At 34.3% G+C, this 20,368-nt stretch overlaps 1 protein-coding gene across 1 annotated transcript; it reads right to left on the bottom strand.

The window, feature by feature from the left end:
* Window positions 1-9,623: 9,623 nt before the first annotated feature.
* LOC133807423 (small ribosomal subunit protein eS24z) lies at window positions 9,624-11,519 on the bottom strand. The gene is made up of 5 exons (XM_062245746.1): window positions 11,340-11,519; window positions 11,001-11,042; window positions 10,739-10,909; window positions 9,961-10,047; window positions 9,624-9,872 (listed from the first exon to the last, which is right to left on the bottom strand). The coding sequence occupies exons 1-5, from the start codon at window positions 11,409-11,411 to the stop codon at window positions 9,840-9,842; spliced, it is 405 nt and encodes a 134-aa protein (XP_062101730.1). The 5' UTR covers window positions 11,412-11,519; the 3' UTR covers window positions 9,624-9,839.
* Window positions 11,520-20,368: the final 8,849 nt, after the last annotated feature.

Below are 20,368 nucleotides of genomic sequence, written 5' to 3'. Positions count from 1 at the left end.
TTCTCCTACAATAACAGTTATCATTCTACCATTGGAGTTGCACCTTATGAGATGATGTATGGTAGGAAGTGTAGATCTCCCATTCATTGGGATGAGACAGGTGAAAGGAGATACTTAGGTCCTGAGGCAGTTCAGAGGACCAGTGAGGCCATTGAGAATATTAGAGCTAGAATGCTTACTTCTCAGAGTAGGCAGAAGAACTATGCAGATCCCAAACGCAAGGACGTGGAGTTCCAGATAGGAGACTATGTCTTCCTTAGAGTCTCGCCATGGAAAGGGGTGAGAAGGTTTGGGAAGAAAGGCAAGCTGAGCCCCAAATTTTTAGGTCCATTTGAGATCCTAGAAAGGATTGGTCAGGTGGCTTACAGGTTGGCTTTGCCTCCGGCATTGTCAGCCGTGCATAATGTATTTCATGTTTCAGCTCTTCGGAGATATGTGCCTAATGTTAATCATATTTTGAGCTATGAAGATCTGGAGCTTGAGGCAGATCTCTCCTATGAGGAACAGCCTGTCCAGATACTTGACAGAAAAGATAAGGTCCTCAGGAATAAGACGATACATTTGGTTAAGGTATTGTGGAGGAACAGCAAGGTCGAGGAAGCGACCTGGGAGCTGGAGTTAGACTTGCAGAGTCAGTTTCCCGAGTTGTTCAGGTAAATTTCGAGGACGAAATTTCTGTAAGGAGGGGATAGTTGTAATGCCCCGAATTCTCCAATGTGGTTTAATGGCGGGATTAGTAGGCCGGGAGGGCCATACTTGTTTAATTATGCCATTAAATGATAATATGCATGTATATGTGAATTATATTATGATATGATATTATATGCGTGCATGTGGGTCCACATTTGAATATTATGATATTTTTGTAATTTGGCCCGTTTAAGTGTATATTTGTGTATTTGGGTGCATAATGTGATTTGTGAATAAGATTCCATTATTATGGAGATATATTCGAGCTATTTGGCATGAGACGGGCATATTTAATGGATTAGCGGTTTTGCCATAACGGGGTCAATTTTGGGGTAATAGGAATGTTTATTTGATGATAAATTGGGAATATATGAGATCAGGAGGAAATTTTGGAGGTTTTGACTATAATGTCCCCAGGGGTGTTTTCGGGACCCCGAGCTCTAGGTTTTATTTGAGGTTACTTATGCTTGAAGTAGCTTATCAGATCGAACGTACGTTAGAAAACCTCTCGTTCTCCCTTTCGATAGTTCGTTTTACCGTTTGAGCCTTTTCGAAGAAATCTCGAGTTCTAGGAGTCAGAATCAAGCGAGGGTCGAGGCATAGCGATCCTAGGAAAGATTATAAGCTTCTTAATCGAAGGATTTGATGGAAAACAACCCAATCGAAGGTAATCGAAGTTTAAGTTTTGAGTTTTTCGAGTTTCTAAGCTTTGAATTAGATTTTGTAAATTGTTGAGATTTTGGTTTGTTCGAACCTTGGTTTTTGAGGGTTTTGGAGCATTGGGAAGCTTGGGAACTTTGATTTGATGATTGGGGAATGTTTAGGTATGATTTTGGAGGCTTTGGAGTGTTAAAAACACGTTTGGGAATGGCCTAGAGTTGGGGGTCGCGGCCTTGTTCTTGGGGTGTCGCGGCCCTGCTTTGAAGAAGCAGGTGGAGCTCTCTGAACCTGCTGGGCGCCGCGGCCCTTGCTTCAGAAAATTCTGGGGGCCGCGGCCCAAGGTGCTAGGGCCGCAGCCCTTGCCCAGTTTTCACTCCGTTTGCACGTTTTGACCCCGGGAACTTAATTATAGGCCTCGGGAGTGTTCCTACTACTTGGATTAGTTTGGATTGATCTCTCGGAGGCTAGATATTGGTTCGGAAACCTATGGTGATCATTATTATTAATGATGTCCCGTGTTTGGTTATGATTAGGTGACCGCTAAAAGGCTAAAGGTTGATCGTTCTCAATGGTCGTTCTTTTAATCGTTCTAGCTCGAATCTGAGGTAAGAAAACAGTGTATGAATACAACCGCACCCTGTATATGTATATGACATGCGTGATTGTTATTGAGGCATGTTGGTTGATAAATGTGTACATGGATTGCATATTATATGCTAGCGAATGTTGTATACTTGTATATGTACTGACTAGTCAGGGATACTGACCTAAGAGTCAGAAATGGCATAGCGTCATGAACGCAAGGCCAAATGAAGATTAGATCTAATCAATATCAGCATTGAATGGCTCTATGGCATTAATGTTGGACCAACCCTAAGGTCGATGAAACTTATAAGCGCTTGGCTAGTCTAAGACTAGTTACTCAAAGCCAAGGCATGAGGCCCCGGTGACTATTGTCACATGGCTAGGGAACGATGTTCCATAGTTATGACTCTAGAGTCATGAGGAAGGTTATGTTGGTGACTAATCACCATGCACCTATCCTGTTTAAGCTATGAAAAGTTCACTTATCTGTTAAGCCCTGGTGACCCTATCGTCACATGGCTAGAGGGGGTTGTACCCACTTTAGTGACTTTTGCGACTGTCACCTATCTGTTTTGGACTGATAGTCCTGAATAATTATTATGATCATTGTTGATATTATATCATGCTATATTGTGTTTTCTTGCTGAGCCTTGGCTCATGGGTGCTATATGGTGCAGGTAAAGGGAAAGAAAAGCTCACCCAGCCTTGAGTGGAGAGCTTAGGTGGTGATGTGTACATATGCGGCCGCTTGACCACCACGGCCAAGGAGTTCTCAGAGGAACTAGGGGGCTTACCCTATTTTGCCGCTTAGGTCGGCGGGATTGTAAATTTGAAACAGTAATGACCATTTTGTACTGAGAACAACTTGTAAATGTTTGATTAGCTCTGTAGAGCAGTTTGTAATGAAAAATATCATTTCCTTTTATTGGTGTTTCCACCTTAACCTATTAATCACATTTAGAGCATGTTTTTAACCAAAGGACTCGGGTAGGGGGTCAAATTTCCGGTTCACCGATCACCGTAACTGGTCTGGGGTAACCATGGCGTTACACATATGTTGCCCAAGTGGGAGATTGTTGGTTTAAAATCCTATTATGGGCACATATGTATTAATGTATTATGCTATTATAAAGTTTGATACAAAATAAAGTGACCAATCATGTTATAAGTATCATAGGGTATTAAAATGTCATGGAAATAATGTGTAGATACCATAAGTTATATTTATAATTTGATGAGGGGCCAAATTATAAATACCCAAAATTGATTTAATAATCAGTTTTTTAATAAATAGGCAGTGGTCCCCAAAAAACGTATTCTTTCGTATTCTCTTCTTCCCCATCACAGAGAAATACATAGAGAGAAACTGATTTCTTGGAAGATCAATAACTTTCTATGCAATATCATCAATGGCTTCAGGTTAGTGCTTCCGCTCTTATGTTCATCTTCTTCTTTAATTTAACAAAGATTTTATAGAAACATGTTTTAGTGTTTATCATTTATGCACTTTTAGTAACATGATTAAGATCTGGGAAATTGTGTTGAATACTAATGTTTATGTGTGTTGCTTAAGTGTATTTTTATAATCCTAACATCAACTTCGGTTATAGAGGTTCTTGGATTGGGTCTATTCCCAAGTATATATGTAATGTTAAATGAAGTTCTTTGTCAAGAAATAAAGAAAAAAAAGAAGAAGAAATGCAGCTCACATTTTTATATTACTTTAAAATTTGAGCATATTATCAAGGATTGCAATAATTAATTAATTATATGCTTTTGGGGTTTTCAGTTTTTAATTAAAACTAATCTAATTATTTATTAATATTATTTTCCCTCCAATTATCAAAAAATATATATTTAAAATATACCAGTTGTAAATATCATTTCACTGTATTTTACTATATGTTGCTGAATTTTTTGTCCAGGTTGTGTTTACTCTAAAATCCATCATTGTTTACATATTCAAAAAAGTAACCTTGAGAATTGAGATATATGTTTGAAAATTGTATTCATATTCTCCAGTCAAATATTAATTTAATGAGGAATTTTTCTTTAAATATATTATTGCGTTGACTTAAAAAAAATTTGACAAATATTCTTCAAGTTATTATGGATTTCGCAAATCTCATAACGATTTTTCAAAATTGGTGTTCATTTTATTTGTAGAATCATTTTTTTAAAATAGAATATCTCTTTCCTTATTTAGAAAAGAAGACTTTTGTGAAACAAAATAAACTTTTGTGATTTATTTTATTTGGTATGTCTCTAAAGGAATTTCTTTGGGATTTTATTTATTTAGGGAAAGTTCTTTGTCTCATAATGAATATGGCCATTTTAATTAACTAGCTGCATTCAATTTGTTAAAATAGTTTTCCAATTTGTTGAGACAATTTAGTCAGGTTAGCAGATTTGTCTATTTAAAACATTTGTGCGATTCTTTAATTGATTATTGCAGATTTTATGGATTGCATTGTACGACCATTTTAGCTATAAATAAAGGATCAAGCAACCACAAATTTTTATCTCTTTCATTTCTTATTTTTTTAATATAATTTGTATATTTGAAAGAGTTCTTTGTGATTTTGATTTTGTACTTTATGATACCTTACTAATCAGTTTCACCTCTGAGCGTGGTCCCGTGGACTAGGTTTTCCATATTACGTAAAAAATATTTGGTGTTGATTTTTTATACTCGTTTTTTATTTTTGTTATAATCTGTCCCAACTACTATCCAAATTGTCTTAACGGACTATGCATTTGTCAAAATAATTTAATCAATATTCCGCATTCAATTAAGTTGTTTAATTTGATCACTTGTTAATGATTAAATATGAAATTTTAATTGGTATCAGAGCAAGTCACTAAACTCTTAGTGAAATTTTATGGTTTTCCATTTATTTTGTTTCTTGTTAAATGCTTTCTATGTAGAATGTGGATCTATAACTCGTCTTCCATTGTTAAATGATACAAACTATCCATATTAAAAAAGTAAGGATGAAAGTTTTTGTCAAATCCCTTGATGAAAGGGTTTGGAAATTAATATTGACTGGTTGGACACCACTTGTTAAGACAAATTCGAAATCCAATAAGACAGGTAAAATATGAACTTGAATGGTCTAATGAAGAAGACAAATTTTCAAATTTTAATAATAAAGTTTTACATGCAATTATTAATGGCGTTGGTGAGGGTTTTATAAAATTGACTTCATCTTGTGAGTCTGCCAAAGATGCTTGGGAAATCCCTCAAACTCAATTTGAAGGAACTGCTAATGTTAAGAAATCTAGGCTTGCAATGTTGACCATAAGGTTTGAAAACCTTTGTATGTCTAAAAAAGAAACCCTCACTTTGTTTTATGAGGAATTATCTGACATTACTAATGAATATTTTGTTTTAGGAGAAAAGTTGTTTGACTCTATTTTGGTAAGGAAAATTGTTAGATCTCTTCCTGATAGGTTTCAGTCCAAGATCACAGCCATTGAAGAGGTAAAGAACCTTAATACCTTAAAAGTTGAGGAATTGATGGGATCTCTTCGAACTTTTGAACTTAACCAAAAGATCCGCTAACAAGAAAAACCAATTGCTACGAATGAGAAATCGATTGCCTTTAAATATTCCAAAGATAAAATGGCAAGCTCGGATAAGGAAGAGGATGATGAAATTATCTTGTTATAAAAAAATCTTTAAGAAGTATATGAAAAAAATTGGTAACAAGAAAAACATGTCTAAATTCTCCAAATATAACAATTTTTCCAAACCTTTTGAATCTTACAATAAAAAATGTATTCAATGTGGGGAGTGTGAAGGTTTTGGACATATTCAATCTGAATGTGCCAACATGATGAAAAATAAGAAATGAATTGTTGGTATTAAATGTGTAAATCATAGTACAGCGGAAGGTGTATTGCAAAAAATTTATTTTTAATACCGAATCAAAATCAATATATATACGCATACATTAAATCAAACATATAAATCAAATTCATACCTCTTGAAGCCTATCAAGAATCCTTGTTATCTTTTACTATAAAAAATAACAAATATCTAATCCAGGGAATTGCACCAAGATCTTCCAAGTTAATCATCAACACACTAGGAAGTGTGTGGGCACATAGGATGTATAGGACAATATAATTAACTAATAAAATATAAATATTCAAATTGTAACTGATACAATTGAACGATTCAAAAATTGGGTCAAGCTCTCTAACACACGTGTAACACATATTGTGCTCCAAATCTTTTTATTTATTTTTTATTTAATTAATAAGAGAACATATTCATGCATAAAAATTATGTCTTTATTTTGTTAATTCAAAATTAACTTTATCTTATAATAACTTAATATCATTCTCTCTTAAAATTAATACAAATCTAATTAATATTCTTTTCAACTAATATATAGTTTTCAAATAAAACATATAAAATTAATTAATTAATTACATATAATTATACATTTGCCTTGAAAAATTAATTCATTTTTCAATTTTGTCTTTTCTAATTTATCTTGTCAGTAGCATCCACACCCTAGACAATGTTGTATGAAGGTAACTTGGGGACCATGGACCTATAATATTAAACTCCAATAAAGGAGATTATTAATCAAACGCTTTAATTAAATAATCTTATTTATTAATTCCATTACTATTTCACAATAAATATGTAATTGCACTCTTAGTAATTATATAATTATATTTACAAAATTATCTTGAGCAGTCCATTGATATAGTCACTTCATGTAATTTTGTCCTCCAATTATTAGTTCATTAATTAGAGCTGGCTAGATCACTTCATAAAGCCCTAATTACATTTCATTCCTTAAGTACCAGTAATTCACTAGTGCATCAAGTTCTCAAACTTGCTTCTATAAGATAGTCATCTTTTACATCCTATTAACCCTTCTCTGGATCTCTACTTCCCATTCTTTTAAGTTATCATCAATATTCTTAATCTCAACAATCACTATAGAGTGAGACTTATCACTACCACTAGATCGATGACGTGCAACCTCCCCATCAAAATGGTCCTTGGTAATTTCAATCGACCAAGAAGACACTGAATCCCAACCCAAATCCTCGGATGTGGATTCACCAAATGTTCCAACTATAGTCTTTCCCCATTCACCCCGAGATGTTGATGAAAAAATACGAGAGATGGCATATTTATAAACTTCGCTACCATTCCTCAAGTGAATTACAGGACCATTTTGAAGTGTATCTTTTGTTTTCTCATTCAACGCTCTCAATGTCCATGTGTTTACGTTAAGTGAAATAGAGGGCAGACAGGTTGTAGCACGTTGTATATTTTGCATTGCTCTAGTATTTCACTCCTAGAACTCACTATGCCACTCCTATAACACCTGCTTGCCACATTCTTGGGATACTACTGTGTGCCAGCTTGTAAACCTTGTATAAAATAAGTGTAAAACTCTTTCCTTTTTCTTTATCATGTGGGACTTTGAAAAGCCCTCTCTTTGCATGGGACTTTGAGAAGCTTCCTTTGTGGTTATTTTTTTTAAAGATTTTTATTCTTCTTAAATTAGGTACAGAAAAATGGATCAAACTCGTTAACATGAGTCGAAACTCCCACAAAATAAACAGGTTTGTTAACTTAACATGAGTCGAAACTCGCACAATTTTTTAAACTATTTATTTATTTTAAAACTACAAATTCATATAAGTATATATCGAACATGGGTATAAAGACTTTTTCTCTATGACTTTTATGGCTTTGTTGATGTGTGGCTTGTGGTGGGTTCTCTTCGATTTCCGTTGGCTATAGTGTTGGCTTTGGGTTTTTTTTTCTTTTTTTTCTGTTTGTTTATGTAATAATGGTATTTCATCACCCTGTCATTGGGAATTGTTGTCTTGTGTCGTGTTTTGGTTTGTCCTTAGCTTTGGTCTCATGTGCACGTGGTTGGTGTCGCTGATTCAACTTAGTGCATCGCCAATTAATTAATGAGAAATTGGTGAAAATAACCTCTTTTTTATGTGGTTTTGCACTCTGGCCTACTTTTGATAATATTTTGCAAAATGACATCTGTCTAAAATTCGACCAGTTGTCTAAAATTTTCGACCAGCTATCTAAAATTTTCGACCCGCTATCTAAAATTTTCGACCGGCTGTTTAAATTTTTCGACCACCTGTCAAAATTTTCGACTAGCTGCCTAAATTATGAGAGGTCATTTTGCAAATAATTATTAAAACTAGGCTAGAGTGCAAAATGACTTTAAAAAATAGGTCATTTTGCCAAGATGCCCTTAATTAATTGTAAGATTTTTAAAAGGCAAGCTGCTAGACTGTGTGTCAATTTGGTTAAGGTCATGATTTTGATCATCTTTTCAGTGTCTTTTCTTTTGGAGGAGACCTTTTTTATGGAAATATATTTTATTTGTTTACTCAACTCGTAAAGGCAAACGAAAAAGGTAGTTTCGTAGAGTAATATACTAATACTAATGAAGTTCTAAATACCATTCGCTATTTTTTGCTTAAAATCAAATATATGCACCATTCCAATAGAACATTTGGGAATGGTCAAAGACTCAACATAAAGGGGTTTTTACTTTTTGGTGGGTTCTTGCACTATAATTCTATGTATTTGTCATATGTCCCCTCTGATTTTGTTGGGTGGAGAGATATCTTACTGTTAAAAACATATCATTTCTGTTTTAATTTAGAGAAGTATACTTCACTGTAATGATATGTGTAGTTATTTTTCTGTCTTCTTTTTATTTTCTGTTATGAGTTTTATCAGAGTTGTGTTTTAAGAGTTCTAATATGTACTCCGAGTAAGAGATTGTTCTCTGCAATTTTTTAAAGTCCTATTGAAATGGCAGAGCACTGTGACTAAGATCCTATTACACTACCATAATTTCGTTTTGTACTTAATGTTATCTATATGCAATATCCCATATACTCAGTGGTCACGGTGCACATGATGTTGCAAATAAAATTGTTCTTCAAGCTTTCATGCTTTAGTTGTACATGCTGTTTTAGTAAACATGCATTGTACCATTCTAAATTATGAATATATATATATATATATTAAACTTTGAAGGAAAGGAATTTGGAAATGTTAGTAGACTGGCTAAATTGATTGGAAAAATAATTAAAACCTCCTTCATAGGCATTAAACAAATAAAAGAAACTATTATCTGTTGTATAACTTGTGCAAATATAACAGAACAATTTTGTTTCGGGCAGCAGCAGACGACAAAAGGCGTAACACATTACTCCGAGGAGAAGGTTGGAAGTGGCGACGGGTGACGCAACATCAGAGACTGGACAGTAGAGAGACTACGAGCTTTTTAGGTTTTATTTTAATTTTTTCTAATCTGTATTTTAATACCAGCCTTCAAATCTAAATTGATCCAATGGTCGAGAATGAGTGTAAAACTTAATCTAAAATATAATCACGAGATAATTAAAAAGTACTTGAGAAGTCGAGACTCTTTAATCATGAGATATTATGAACTCAACACCCTAGTCAAGGCTAAGACAAATCAGAGGTAACCCATCAAACATACATAAAATGCTATGTTAAGATGAGAAAGTGTCATCTTTAAATTATGGAACCCAACACTTTCACTATGATTTGGCCTAGTATTGAGTGAGACATAAATGGCAACAGAATTCAGCAGCAAAGATTCTGAAGAAATTCGACACTGAAATTCTTTTGCTACTAGGAACAGTTTTGTAAAAATCAATGCTTAAAGATGAAAAATATCTTGAAATTTTTTGCTACAAAATTGTTACTCAAAACTCTCGTAAGAAAAAACTAAACATTAGTTGAGACCCACATCCACACTGATATAAAGACATATAATACCAAAATGCACCTAATGTGACAATAAATGCGCCCATTGCTGTGCTTATGAGTTTCAACACCTGCGAAACATTCTCTACCCTCACTTCTTCTTGGCAGCATCTCCTGCCTTTGTCTGAAAAACAAATTGGGAACAAAAATAAGAAACAAATTTGATTAAAAACTAAAATCCAATAACATAAACCAGCCAATCCTATAGTTACCTTCTTCACTCCACGGATCTTCTTGGCCCTGTTCTTTCTCTCCTTCATTTGCTTCCTTGATTTCTCAATCTTGGTATCAAGTCCGTTCTGCAATTGAAAGAAGAATTAGAATAAGAAATGATACAGTAACTCACGGATGCTCCCAACAAAACATTCTTGGAAACTAGGAAGAAGTGAACTCTGAGAAACCATATCACACTAAATTAATATTTCACAGCACAGTTCCTTCACCATGTTTAGATGACATAAACAATTGTCATGTTCTCATATTATCCAAAATAAGAAAAATAAAAGAATTGCTCGAATACTCTCATGTTTTTTCTTTTTTTACCCCACATGAAATAAAGTGGTAAATATTCTGAACGCTGAGAGAGAAATATATCATCCACTTAACTTAATAGAAGTGTATCAAAGAAAGGCAGTTTTTCTCACAAAACATCTATAAGTAGAAAAGAGTGTACTTTCTAAACAATCTAGACAAAAAAATTCAGACAATCAGAATAAACTGTAGTTATATTTTCACGAGAAATAGTTAGCAATCAGCCATTTCTTAAGCCAGCTCAAGTTCGAACACAGGGCTCTTATAAACAACACACCTACTCAAAAACTTGAGCTAGACTCAAGTGGCAAGTAGAGAACTGTCCAACAATTCAGTTTCAGATATTATGACACTGAACCGAAACAGTACAAAAAGTCACCAAAAATCTCAAGAGTTTGGCATGGTTGCAACTCGAGTGAAATACATGTATTGACAATAAAAGCCTAGCGCTAGACATACCCTGACAAGCCTGTACTTTGGCTCGAATTTCTTCGCACTCTCAACCGAATCATAGATCAACCCAAATCCAGTAGATTTCCCACCACCAAAGTGAGTGCGGAACTTGAAAACGAAGATTGAATTGGGGTCCTTGACCTCATACATCCTTGCCAATTTCTCCTTCAACTCAGCCTAAAGAACAAGTAGATAACGAAAGAAAAATATTACACTGACACAAGATTAGCTCTTTAAATTTATACATAATATGAAGAAAAAAATTTACCTTGGACACATTAGGCCTTCCTGGATGAAGAACATCAATGACCTGTGATTACCACCAAAAAAGAAAAAACAGAAAATCTAATAATAAGCAAATACAAATTTGCAACATGAAAAGAAAATCATTTATTTGGGTATCATCTAGATTTTGATAGAAAATGAAAGAACATCATAGAATACAAAAGCAGTTCTGACAAAACACTTGGGTATCATGATAACTAAACGATAGAGAGATAAATTATTCTTGAAGAAGAAGAAATTACATTGTAAAGCCAAAAACTTGTTTGGGAACTAACGAACTGGTATTAGATTTCAGAAAAGTAAAAGGATAATCGATACATACGAATTGCTTCCTTGATAGAAGTCTGTTTGTCATGAACTTCCTGGTGCGAATAGTGACTGCCTTGTCCGCCATTGTTGGTTGAGATCAGCTAGCCTCGCAGAGCTTGAATCTTGCTGAAGCGCAGATCAGAGCAGAGGTAGAAGGAGGCGAGAACGTTATTCCTGGCAGATGTGCTGAAAATCTAAACCCTTTCTCTTCTAGAATTAGGGTTTCCGAAACTCGGGCTGGGCTCTGCTCTTCTTGCTTAAGGCCCATTGTGGCCTCATGTCTTCTAGCATAATATAGGGGATTTTTCATAAATATGGCTTTTTAGCCATTAATGTGCAAAAATATGGTAATTAAACTTTACTTAGTTTGTATGGACAAATTTAATTAAAAAAAAATCAGATTATGGGAAAATTTATCCTATATTGAAAAATAAATAAATAAACAAACAAATCAACCATGAAGAAGGGTAGTATTGTAATTAAAGTTGCAAATACTCCCATGCTGAAATTTGAGTCGATAAAAAACATCCCCAACATAATTTTTTTCTTTAGCAAGAACACCCATCTCCGGCAACACATTTCACCTCCGGAAACTCCTTGAAGAGATCCTCAAGATCCGATCAAAATCAACTCCAGCCACAATCCCGAACCTCCAACCACCTCCGATCGACAATCTCCATAGACAATCGGCTTCCTACAGTTAGATATGCTTCTCCAGCGTGCATCGGCAACATACATACTCTTCCACATCTCCGGCAATGTGCATCTCCGGTGACGTCCTTCTCCATCGTCCAAAGCATACTCTTCCTGTTTCAATGTTTTTTTTTTCTTAGTTGGGTGTTTAGTCATTTTATAGTAAATAAATTTTTATATGCTTAGTAACCGGTTTCTATTTTTTTTTTTATTGTGATTTATTTATATTTCTTTCTGTTATAGGTAATTGGTTCCATTGAGGTTATTGATATTTTAATTATGTTGTTTAAATGTTAAGGTAACCGGTTACTTTGATAAATAATTTGTTCCTTTTTTAGAGTGTCTGTTTTTAATGATTCTAAGTGATCATTTATTTGTGATTTTTAACTGTTCTTGTTTCTATATTTGATATGTTTTTGGTTTGTATAGGTTGTATGCTTTTTTCATGTTTTGTGTAATTTTATAGGTAACTGGTTACTTATAGGATGTAACTAGTTACCCTTCAAGTATATGCATTTTCATGTGTTGTTTAATGTTTAAGGTAACTGGTTACTTGTAGAATGTAATTGGTTTTTTTTTTTTTTTTTAGATTAGTTGTTTCTAATTCTGCTACATAATCATTTTTATTAGTGATTTTTTATTGTTCTTGTTTTAATTTTGATTTTTTTAATTGTATATGTTATAATGTAGTTGGTTAAGTTTTAAAGTAACTTGTTTCCTTAGATGTGTATGGTTTTTTTAATGTTGTAGTAATTATTTGTTTTATTTTTCGTTTTTGTGGTATTTGTGTTATATTTTATTCAGGTTGTGCATTATATGATCAAACCAGAGTTTTGGTTTGGAAGTAAGGTTCAGCAATGGAATAAATGAGAAGTTATAGCTGATTTGAAAAAAGTCTTCACCAAGAAGCAGAAGGCTATGTTTAGAAGGACTCCTTTTGGTCATTTTTGGATTTTCCAAGTATTGCATGGCAAGCACAACTTGTACATAGTGTTTTGATGAGGGAAGTTCATCAGGAAAAAGAAGAATTTGAGTTTTGGTTTAAGCTTGGTGATAAGGTAGTGAGGTTTTCTATTAGTGAGTTTGGATTAATTACTGGGCTAGATTGTGTTGGTAGTGTTGATTTAAGTATGTTTCCTGGTAGTAAAAAAGGTCTTAGGAAAGAATTTTTCCCTAGTGTTAAAGCGAATGACAAAGTTAGCAAAAACGAAGTTAGTAGTCTTTTTACTTCAGAGAATTTTAATGCTATGGGGGGATGAGCTTGTTGTGAAGTTAGGTATTGTCCACTTTTTGGCTGGTTTTTTTTTTGGGACCTGGAATGAGACAAGGGTAGACAATAAGTTTTTTGGTATAGTTGATTGTGAGCTTTCCACGTTGGAAAAGTTTGCATTTGGCAAACTTTTGTGGCAAAGAACTAGGTGTTATATACACTCTGCTTTAAAAGAGATGAATGCTCTTTACATGAAGATTCCTAGAAAAGCAGATGGGTCTCTTGATAATTGGAGTTACAAGTGTTTTGGTTTTCCTCTTGCATTCCTTATATGGATTTACGATACACTTCCAATTTGTTCATCGTTTTTATGTCAGAGGATTGGTTCTTCATTTCCAAGGATATTGAATTGGCATAGCAATGATAGTGTGAGTTATCAAAAAGTTATTGAGAAAGTCTTTATAGATGAGAAGGTAGTTTTTTTCCTCTCTTTGTTTTATGTTGTATTTTTATATTTGTAAGTAACTGGTTACTTCTCATTTTTATAGCTTTTTGTTGCTATTCATGTTATTTTTATTTGATTTTTTTTTTTTTTTAATTTAATGTAGTTTGATGTCAATATTGTCATTCCTAATGCGGAAGAAAATAAATTGGGTATCTTTCAAATTTATCATTTGAAAGTGTATTCTGTCCAGCACCACCACCTATAGGTGAGGACATTCCACTATCGGAGATGCCTTTATTGAGGCCTGGACTCTTTCTTCTAAATAAGCGTTTCGAGATTTGTTTTTTGTTTTTTTTTCCTTTGTTTTTTTTTTAAAAACCCTTTTTTATATGTCATTATGTTTTAATGTGTTTGTCATCTTGTTAAATTGTATGTAGGATCAATATAACAAGGGGCTCCAATATCAAATCAAGGAGTTACATGTAAAGCTGACTGAAGTTCAAGCTTCCCAAAAGTTGATTATTGGTGAACTTGGTTCTTTGAAGAAAAGTTTTGAAGTTGATTTTGCTACAGCTATCGGTTTGCTTGTAGACATTAAGTCTGCTGTGTCTGCCAAAACTGATGGTGGAGATTTAGATTATGAAAATCAAATGGATTTTGACCATGTTTCTCAGGTAAACAATTTCTTATGTAATTGTCTTTTCCTATATTATTTGTTGTATATCTTGATTAAATATTTCATTGCTTTTCTACAGGATTATATTGATGATGTTTGTGTGGGGGGTACCAAGATGTTGAAGTTGGTCAAAAGTCGGGGGCCGATTTGGAGCATTCTGTGAAGATTGCTTCAGATTTTGTTACTCATGTTAAGGTATGTTGTTTTAATCACATTTTGTCTAAGGAAGTAGTTTATTTTTTTTATATTTGTTATAAATTTTAAATTTTGTCCTTTTTGTTTTTGCAAAGTCAATCTAATGAAGCCCCATTGCTATGCTCGACTCCTTCAACTCCTACATTTCATGTGTCAAATGAAATGTGGAAGATGATAAATGAGTCTACTGGGAGGCCATTAAAAGATAGTAGTAATATGAAGGATAAGAGCAATTGGTCGATTGTTGTTTATGATTCTTCAAGGGTGTCTAATCCTGTGACTATTTTGCCTAAGAAAAGAGAGGCGAAGCCGAGTGCTGTGGTCAAGTCTCCTTTCATGACAAAGTTTGGTTCTTCTGAAGGTGAAGGTAAACACAAAAGAAAGAAGACTGTATTGGATGATATATGTCCTTTTTCTAATGATCTTGGTTATAATCACACTAAAGAACAAGCTTCTGAGTTTCATAGTTGGATTGAAACTAAAGTCAAGCACAATAACAAGTATGTACAATTTGTTTTTTTGTTTTTTTTTAAAAATTGGTTTTGTGTGAAATTTTTTGTTTCATTTTCTAAAAATTGTTTGGTTTTTTTGTTTTTTAGGTATAAGAAATATGATGATAACAAGGTTGAGTCATCGATCAATTTCACTTTCATTTTTCTTGACGAGAAGACTTGGTTGTACCGTTTGTATTATCCTGAGCAATTTGTTGATTCATCGGCGAGTTTCTTTTCTTTTTATGTTGTGTTTCTCATTTAAAAAGAAAAATTCTTTGATGTACTTGAATTCTATATTACTGTGTTTTGATGGGGTAACTAGTTCCCACAGTCTTTTTTTGTGTTTCAATGATGTGTAACTGGTTACCCAAATGTATAATCTAGTAGTTTAGCTGGGGTAACTAGTTACCACAATCATTTTTTGTGTTGCAATGCTTTGTGTAACTGGTTACCCAAATGTATAATTTTGATGTTTAGCTGATGGTAACTTGTTACCTGAACTTTTTATGTTGTTGTGCAGTTGATTGGAACTGGTTACCCTTTGTTTTTTTATTATGTTTTGTTGTAAGTGGTAACAGGTTTCTACATAGTGGTCTTATAAGCATTTATTTTTTAAAATGCAGCATATTGATGTCATGATGTATTATTTGAGGAGAAAGGTTAAGTTGTCCAAAGGTTTGATGAGGAGGGTGTCTACGACTGATAGTTGTTTTGGCCAAAATATTGTGTTCATGTATGAGAAATTTGAGAAATCAGGCAGTGGTACATTTAACATTGATGACAGTTGTGTTGCTTTGAAGATTATGAGGGGCAAATCATTATTTTGCAACACTCACTGGAATTTACTTGATCATGTTCTTATGCCTGTTAATATGAAGGATCTGACTCATTGACTTTTGCTACATTTTGACATAAAGAGGAGGTTGCTCATTGTTTATGATTCTATGTCGGGAGCGAGGCATGAAAATTTTAGTTTATATGTAATTGGAGCATTTGTTGTAATGCTTCTTCTTCTATTGGAGAAGATTGGTTTTTATGATCGTCCTGACATAAATATTGATATTAGTCCTTATGATGTTGGTGAGAATGATGCTTTGCAATTGAGTATTGCTAGAGGCATTCCTCAACAAGTTGATTGGTGAGTTTTTTTTTTAGGTTTGTTTATCTTGTTTGTTTCTGGTTTTGTTTTTATGTTCTTAGTTTTTTTATGTGTTTGTAATATTGCAGTGACTATGAGATTTTTACAACGTATTTTGCCGAGCAATTAATTATTGGAAAGGAAAATGAGATGCCAAAAGAAATTGATGCTCAGTTGCTTCCCCAAGACATTGTTGTTAGCTTATATTTTCATGGGAAGAAGAAACAAGAAGATGGATATTTGACTTGCGATGAGTTTAGTGAAAAGCTTTTGGATGGGAGGCAAAAGAGGAGGAAGACTGCTGCATAGGTTCACTTAAGACGGTTGCATAGGTTATTTAGGAAGCTTTAGGAAAGGATATTAGACTTTTTTTATTTTATCTACACTTTAGACCAGATCAGCTTTTGGAAAAGATGTTTGACTTTTGGAAATGATGACCAATAGTTAGTTTGATACTTGTATATGTTAAAATACTACTATTGTAAGACCTTGGTTACTTAAGAATATTATATATATATTTTGATCTTTTTTGTGTTATTTATCTGTATATATTTACTTAGTTTTTCGGGGATATTTTAATGGTAACCAGGTACTTTGTTTGGTCTTTATCTTATATACAAAAGTGTAGCTGGTACTTTTGCTGCTTGATGTTTTTGCTATTTGTGACAATTTTTAGAGCAAAGTATCCAGTTTCTCTTGTTTGTTTTTTTACTGTATTTAATGTTTAATAATTATATTTTATACATATTCTACTTTTAAAGCAACTGATATATTTTAATGGTAACCAGGTAATTAGTTTGGTCTTCCTCTTTTATGCAAGGGGTAACTGGTTACTTTTGGTATTTGTTGATTTTGATATTCTTTTTTTTTTGGCAAATGTTTCTTGTTTTTTTTTTTTTTTTGTATTTCATGTTTAATAATCATATATAATAATATTCAACTTTTTTAAAGCAACTGTGATATACAAAACAATTGAGATATGATAACCAGGTACTCAGATGGGTCATCAAGTTATATACAAAGTGGTAATTGGTTACCTTACCAAGAATATTATGTTTAATTTTTAAAAAACATGTTTTCCTGGTGTTGGTTGCATAAATATTTGACAGACATCAAAAAAACCAACAATTTTGTAACGACCCAAAATTGATAATAAGGCTTAAGGGCCTTGATTAGTGTGCCAAGAGGACATAATTGGTATATATGTGAATGAATGATTAAATGCATGATTGTATGGCATGCATGATCGAATGAGTATATGGATATGATTAGCTGCATGACTATGAGATAAGCATGTTTATATGATTATATGAATATATGAGATGCATGATTATGGGTACTAGTATGCATGTAGGCCCTGATTAGGTTATAAGGGTACAATTGTAATTTTGGCCCGTTAAAGGCATAAACATGATTATTTGAGATAAATTTATGAGACTACATTATTATGTGGATATATTTGCGGTTTGAGACTCAAGGCGATCCTCGTGAGCAATTTAGCGAAAAAGTCACAGTGGGGATTTATACCCGGCTCGGGGGAGCCTGGGGGTGTTTTTGGGAAATTGGGAAATATATTGGAGACCATTTGATACTGAGGAAAATAATTGGTGACTAGTTAGGTGTCGGGAGGTAAGCAGTAATTATTAGGGACACTCGAGGAATTAGCCGGAATTGGGAGTAATGACCAAAATGCCCTTAGAGTATTTTAGAAGGCTTGATTTAAATGGGAGGGTAAAAGAGACTTTTGCCTATTAAGAGATATATTTGTTATATCTAATTATTTGGAGTTAGTGGGAGTTGTAGAAGGTTATAGAAACAGAAGGAAAAAATAGGAGAAGGAAAAACAGAGACATCTTTCCTCCTCCATTCGGTTGGCCATCTCTCCACCATTTCTTGTGGTTGTTGGAGCTGGAAACTCAGGGAAAAGGCTAAGCAAGGTCTTGGGGGCTTTGATTCTTGGAGGTGGTTGAGAAGCTAACTAGAATTAGAAGCTAATTAAGGTAAGGATTAAGGGTTTTAACTGAATTTTCCTGGGTGTGTTAGGTTGAATTCTGATTTTGGGTTATTGATTGAAACTAAGGGCTTGAACTTGGGGATTTGAGGAGCTAAAGTTTGGAAGAGTATCTAAGACAACCTAGGGTCAAATTCACCCAGCTAAGGTAACCAATTCTAACTTTGAAGTTATGGGTTTCTGGTTTCTATGGTGTTCTTGAGTTCTTGGGCTCAAGAGTGATTTTTGTGTTTGATAATGTTTTGGTTGAGCTTTTGATGTTGATGGGTTGCCTTGGTTGAGTTATAGTGGGCTGTAAGGTCAATTTTGAGGTTGGGTAAGTTTTTGGAGTGGTTTGGTAGAGCTTTGGCTCGGGGAAAGTTTGAAGGAAAAACCCAGAAAGTGGGTTGTGCTGGTTGTAGTGCTGTAGCGCTAGCAGTAGGGCGCTACAACGCTACACTTCATGTTCTGGGGGAAATTTTGCTCTGTTTGTAGTGCCCTCCTTAGGGCGCTATAGCGCTACCCTGTTCCCATAGGTGGGTTTTTGAGTTATTTCTTAAGGTTTTTGCCCGGGAGCTCGAGATTTGATTCCACCACCCCGTTTGGTGGAATTAAGGCTTCCCGAGGGCTCGAGATTGGTCCCAAGGCTAGGTTTTGGAATTGAAGTTTAGTAATGATCCTAATTTGTGGCTGTGACTAGGTGTACACTAGGGCTCAGGACGAGATCGTGCTCGAAGGTCAATTTCGCTAACCAAAGCTATCAGAATCTAAGGTCAGAAAACTGCACCTGGTTAGGTGGTTAAGTTGGGACTAAGTGTATCCTATATTTGTATACATTACTATATGATTGTGATATGTGATTGTACTGGGACTAAGAGTTCCCTTTATTTGTATATAATGTCATGAGGTGGTATTACGCCACGGGGACATGTGATAATCGGCCTAAGAGTGCCAGAATCAATATTTGCGCACAGGGCGCGGTTCAGCCACTGGTAGCTGAGGACAGCTTATTAATCACTGAGCTCGGTTAAGCTAGCCGAAGCCAGTGGGTATAACATTGGGGGCGGCCTAAGTGAGCCAAAGACAGTGGGTTAAACAGAGGGTGCGACCTAAGGGCGCCGACCCTGAGAATCATTTGATGGTTGTGATAAACTGTTGATTATGAATGTGATTTATGTTGTTATCCTGATGAATATGACATGTTGATTATTTGGATGACAAATTGTTAATTTTTCACTTGTTATCATTGAATAGGTGAATTTCATGAATTGTTGAATATTTGGTCATGCTTGTGAAGTATTTGATCATTGATATTAGTCGTATTGCAACATTATGTTTTCTTGCTAAGTCTCGGCTCACGGGTGCTACATGGTGCAGGTAAAGGCAAGGATATGTTGGATTAACCATGAGTTGGAGAGCTCCGGGGGCGAAGTGTACATTGTCAGCTGCTCGGCCGCCACGGTCGAGGGTTTGTACAGGGACGGAAACCTAAAATGTGCATTTTGCCATTAGAGTGACTTGAGTTATTTACGACTTCTGGAATTTTTATAAACGTGTCTTTTAAACCCTGTTTTGGGATCCCATGTACTAAACAATCTTTTTATATGAAAATTTACTTATTTATGATTAAAACCTTTTAATCTTTGCCTAATTATGACTTTAGGATCACATTTTCAACTATATGACTTGATTAGCAAGTCTTGCACCTTTATAATCACACAGTGTAACGGTCTTGGCTATCCAGGGCGTTATAAATTTATTCTAAAAGGAATTTTATATGTTTTGTGTAATCATTCAATGTATTTGAATTTGTAACAGAGTTTTTATAATACTCAATAACAATGTATGAATATGAAAGTCACTCATTTAATGAATGAAGCTATGATAGGGTTGTTTTGCTGTAATATATCAAGCTATGACTTTTGTTTTTTCTACTTGTTTGCCTTGTCAATTGGTGGATTCCTGCAAGTCTTCCTGTTATGTCCTGGTTGGCCACATTTACCACAGATGATTATCACTTTTGGTTCTTCTCTTGATCTTATTCTTTCTTTCTTGGTCTTCCTGTAAGGATTGTTGCCTTTGGAGGTAGCACCACCGTGTCTAAGTGTTGTGGGAGATTCCATTCATCTTTATGGGGCAAATGATGAACATTTTCTTCATACATTGCTTTCAAAGTTTCTGTTTTGTAAAACTTTGCACAG

Source organism: Humulus lupulus, chromosome X (genome assembly GCF_963169125.1).
Source record: "Humulus lupulus chromosome X, drHumLupu1.1, whole genome shotgun sequence".
NCBI classification, from domain to species: domain Eukaryota; kingdom Viridiplantae; phylum Streptophyta; class Magnoliopsida; order Rosales; family Cannabaceae; genus Humulus; species Humulus lupulus.
This window is presented reverse-complemented; position numbering and strand designations above follow the sequence as displayed.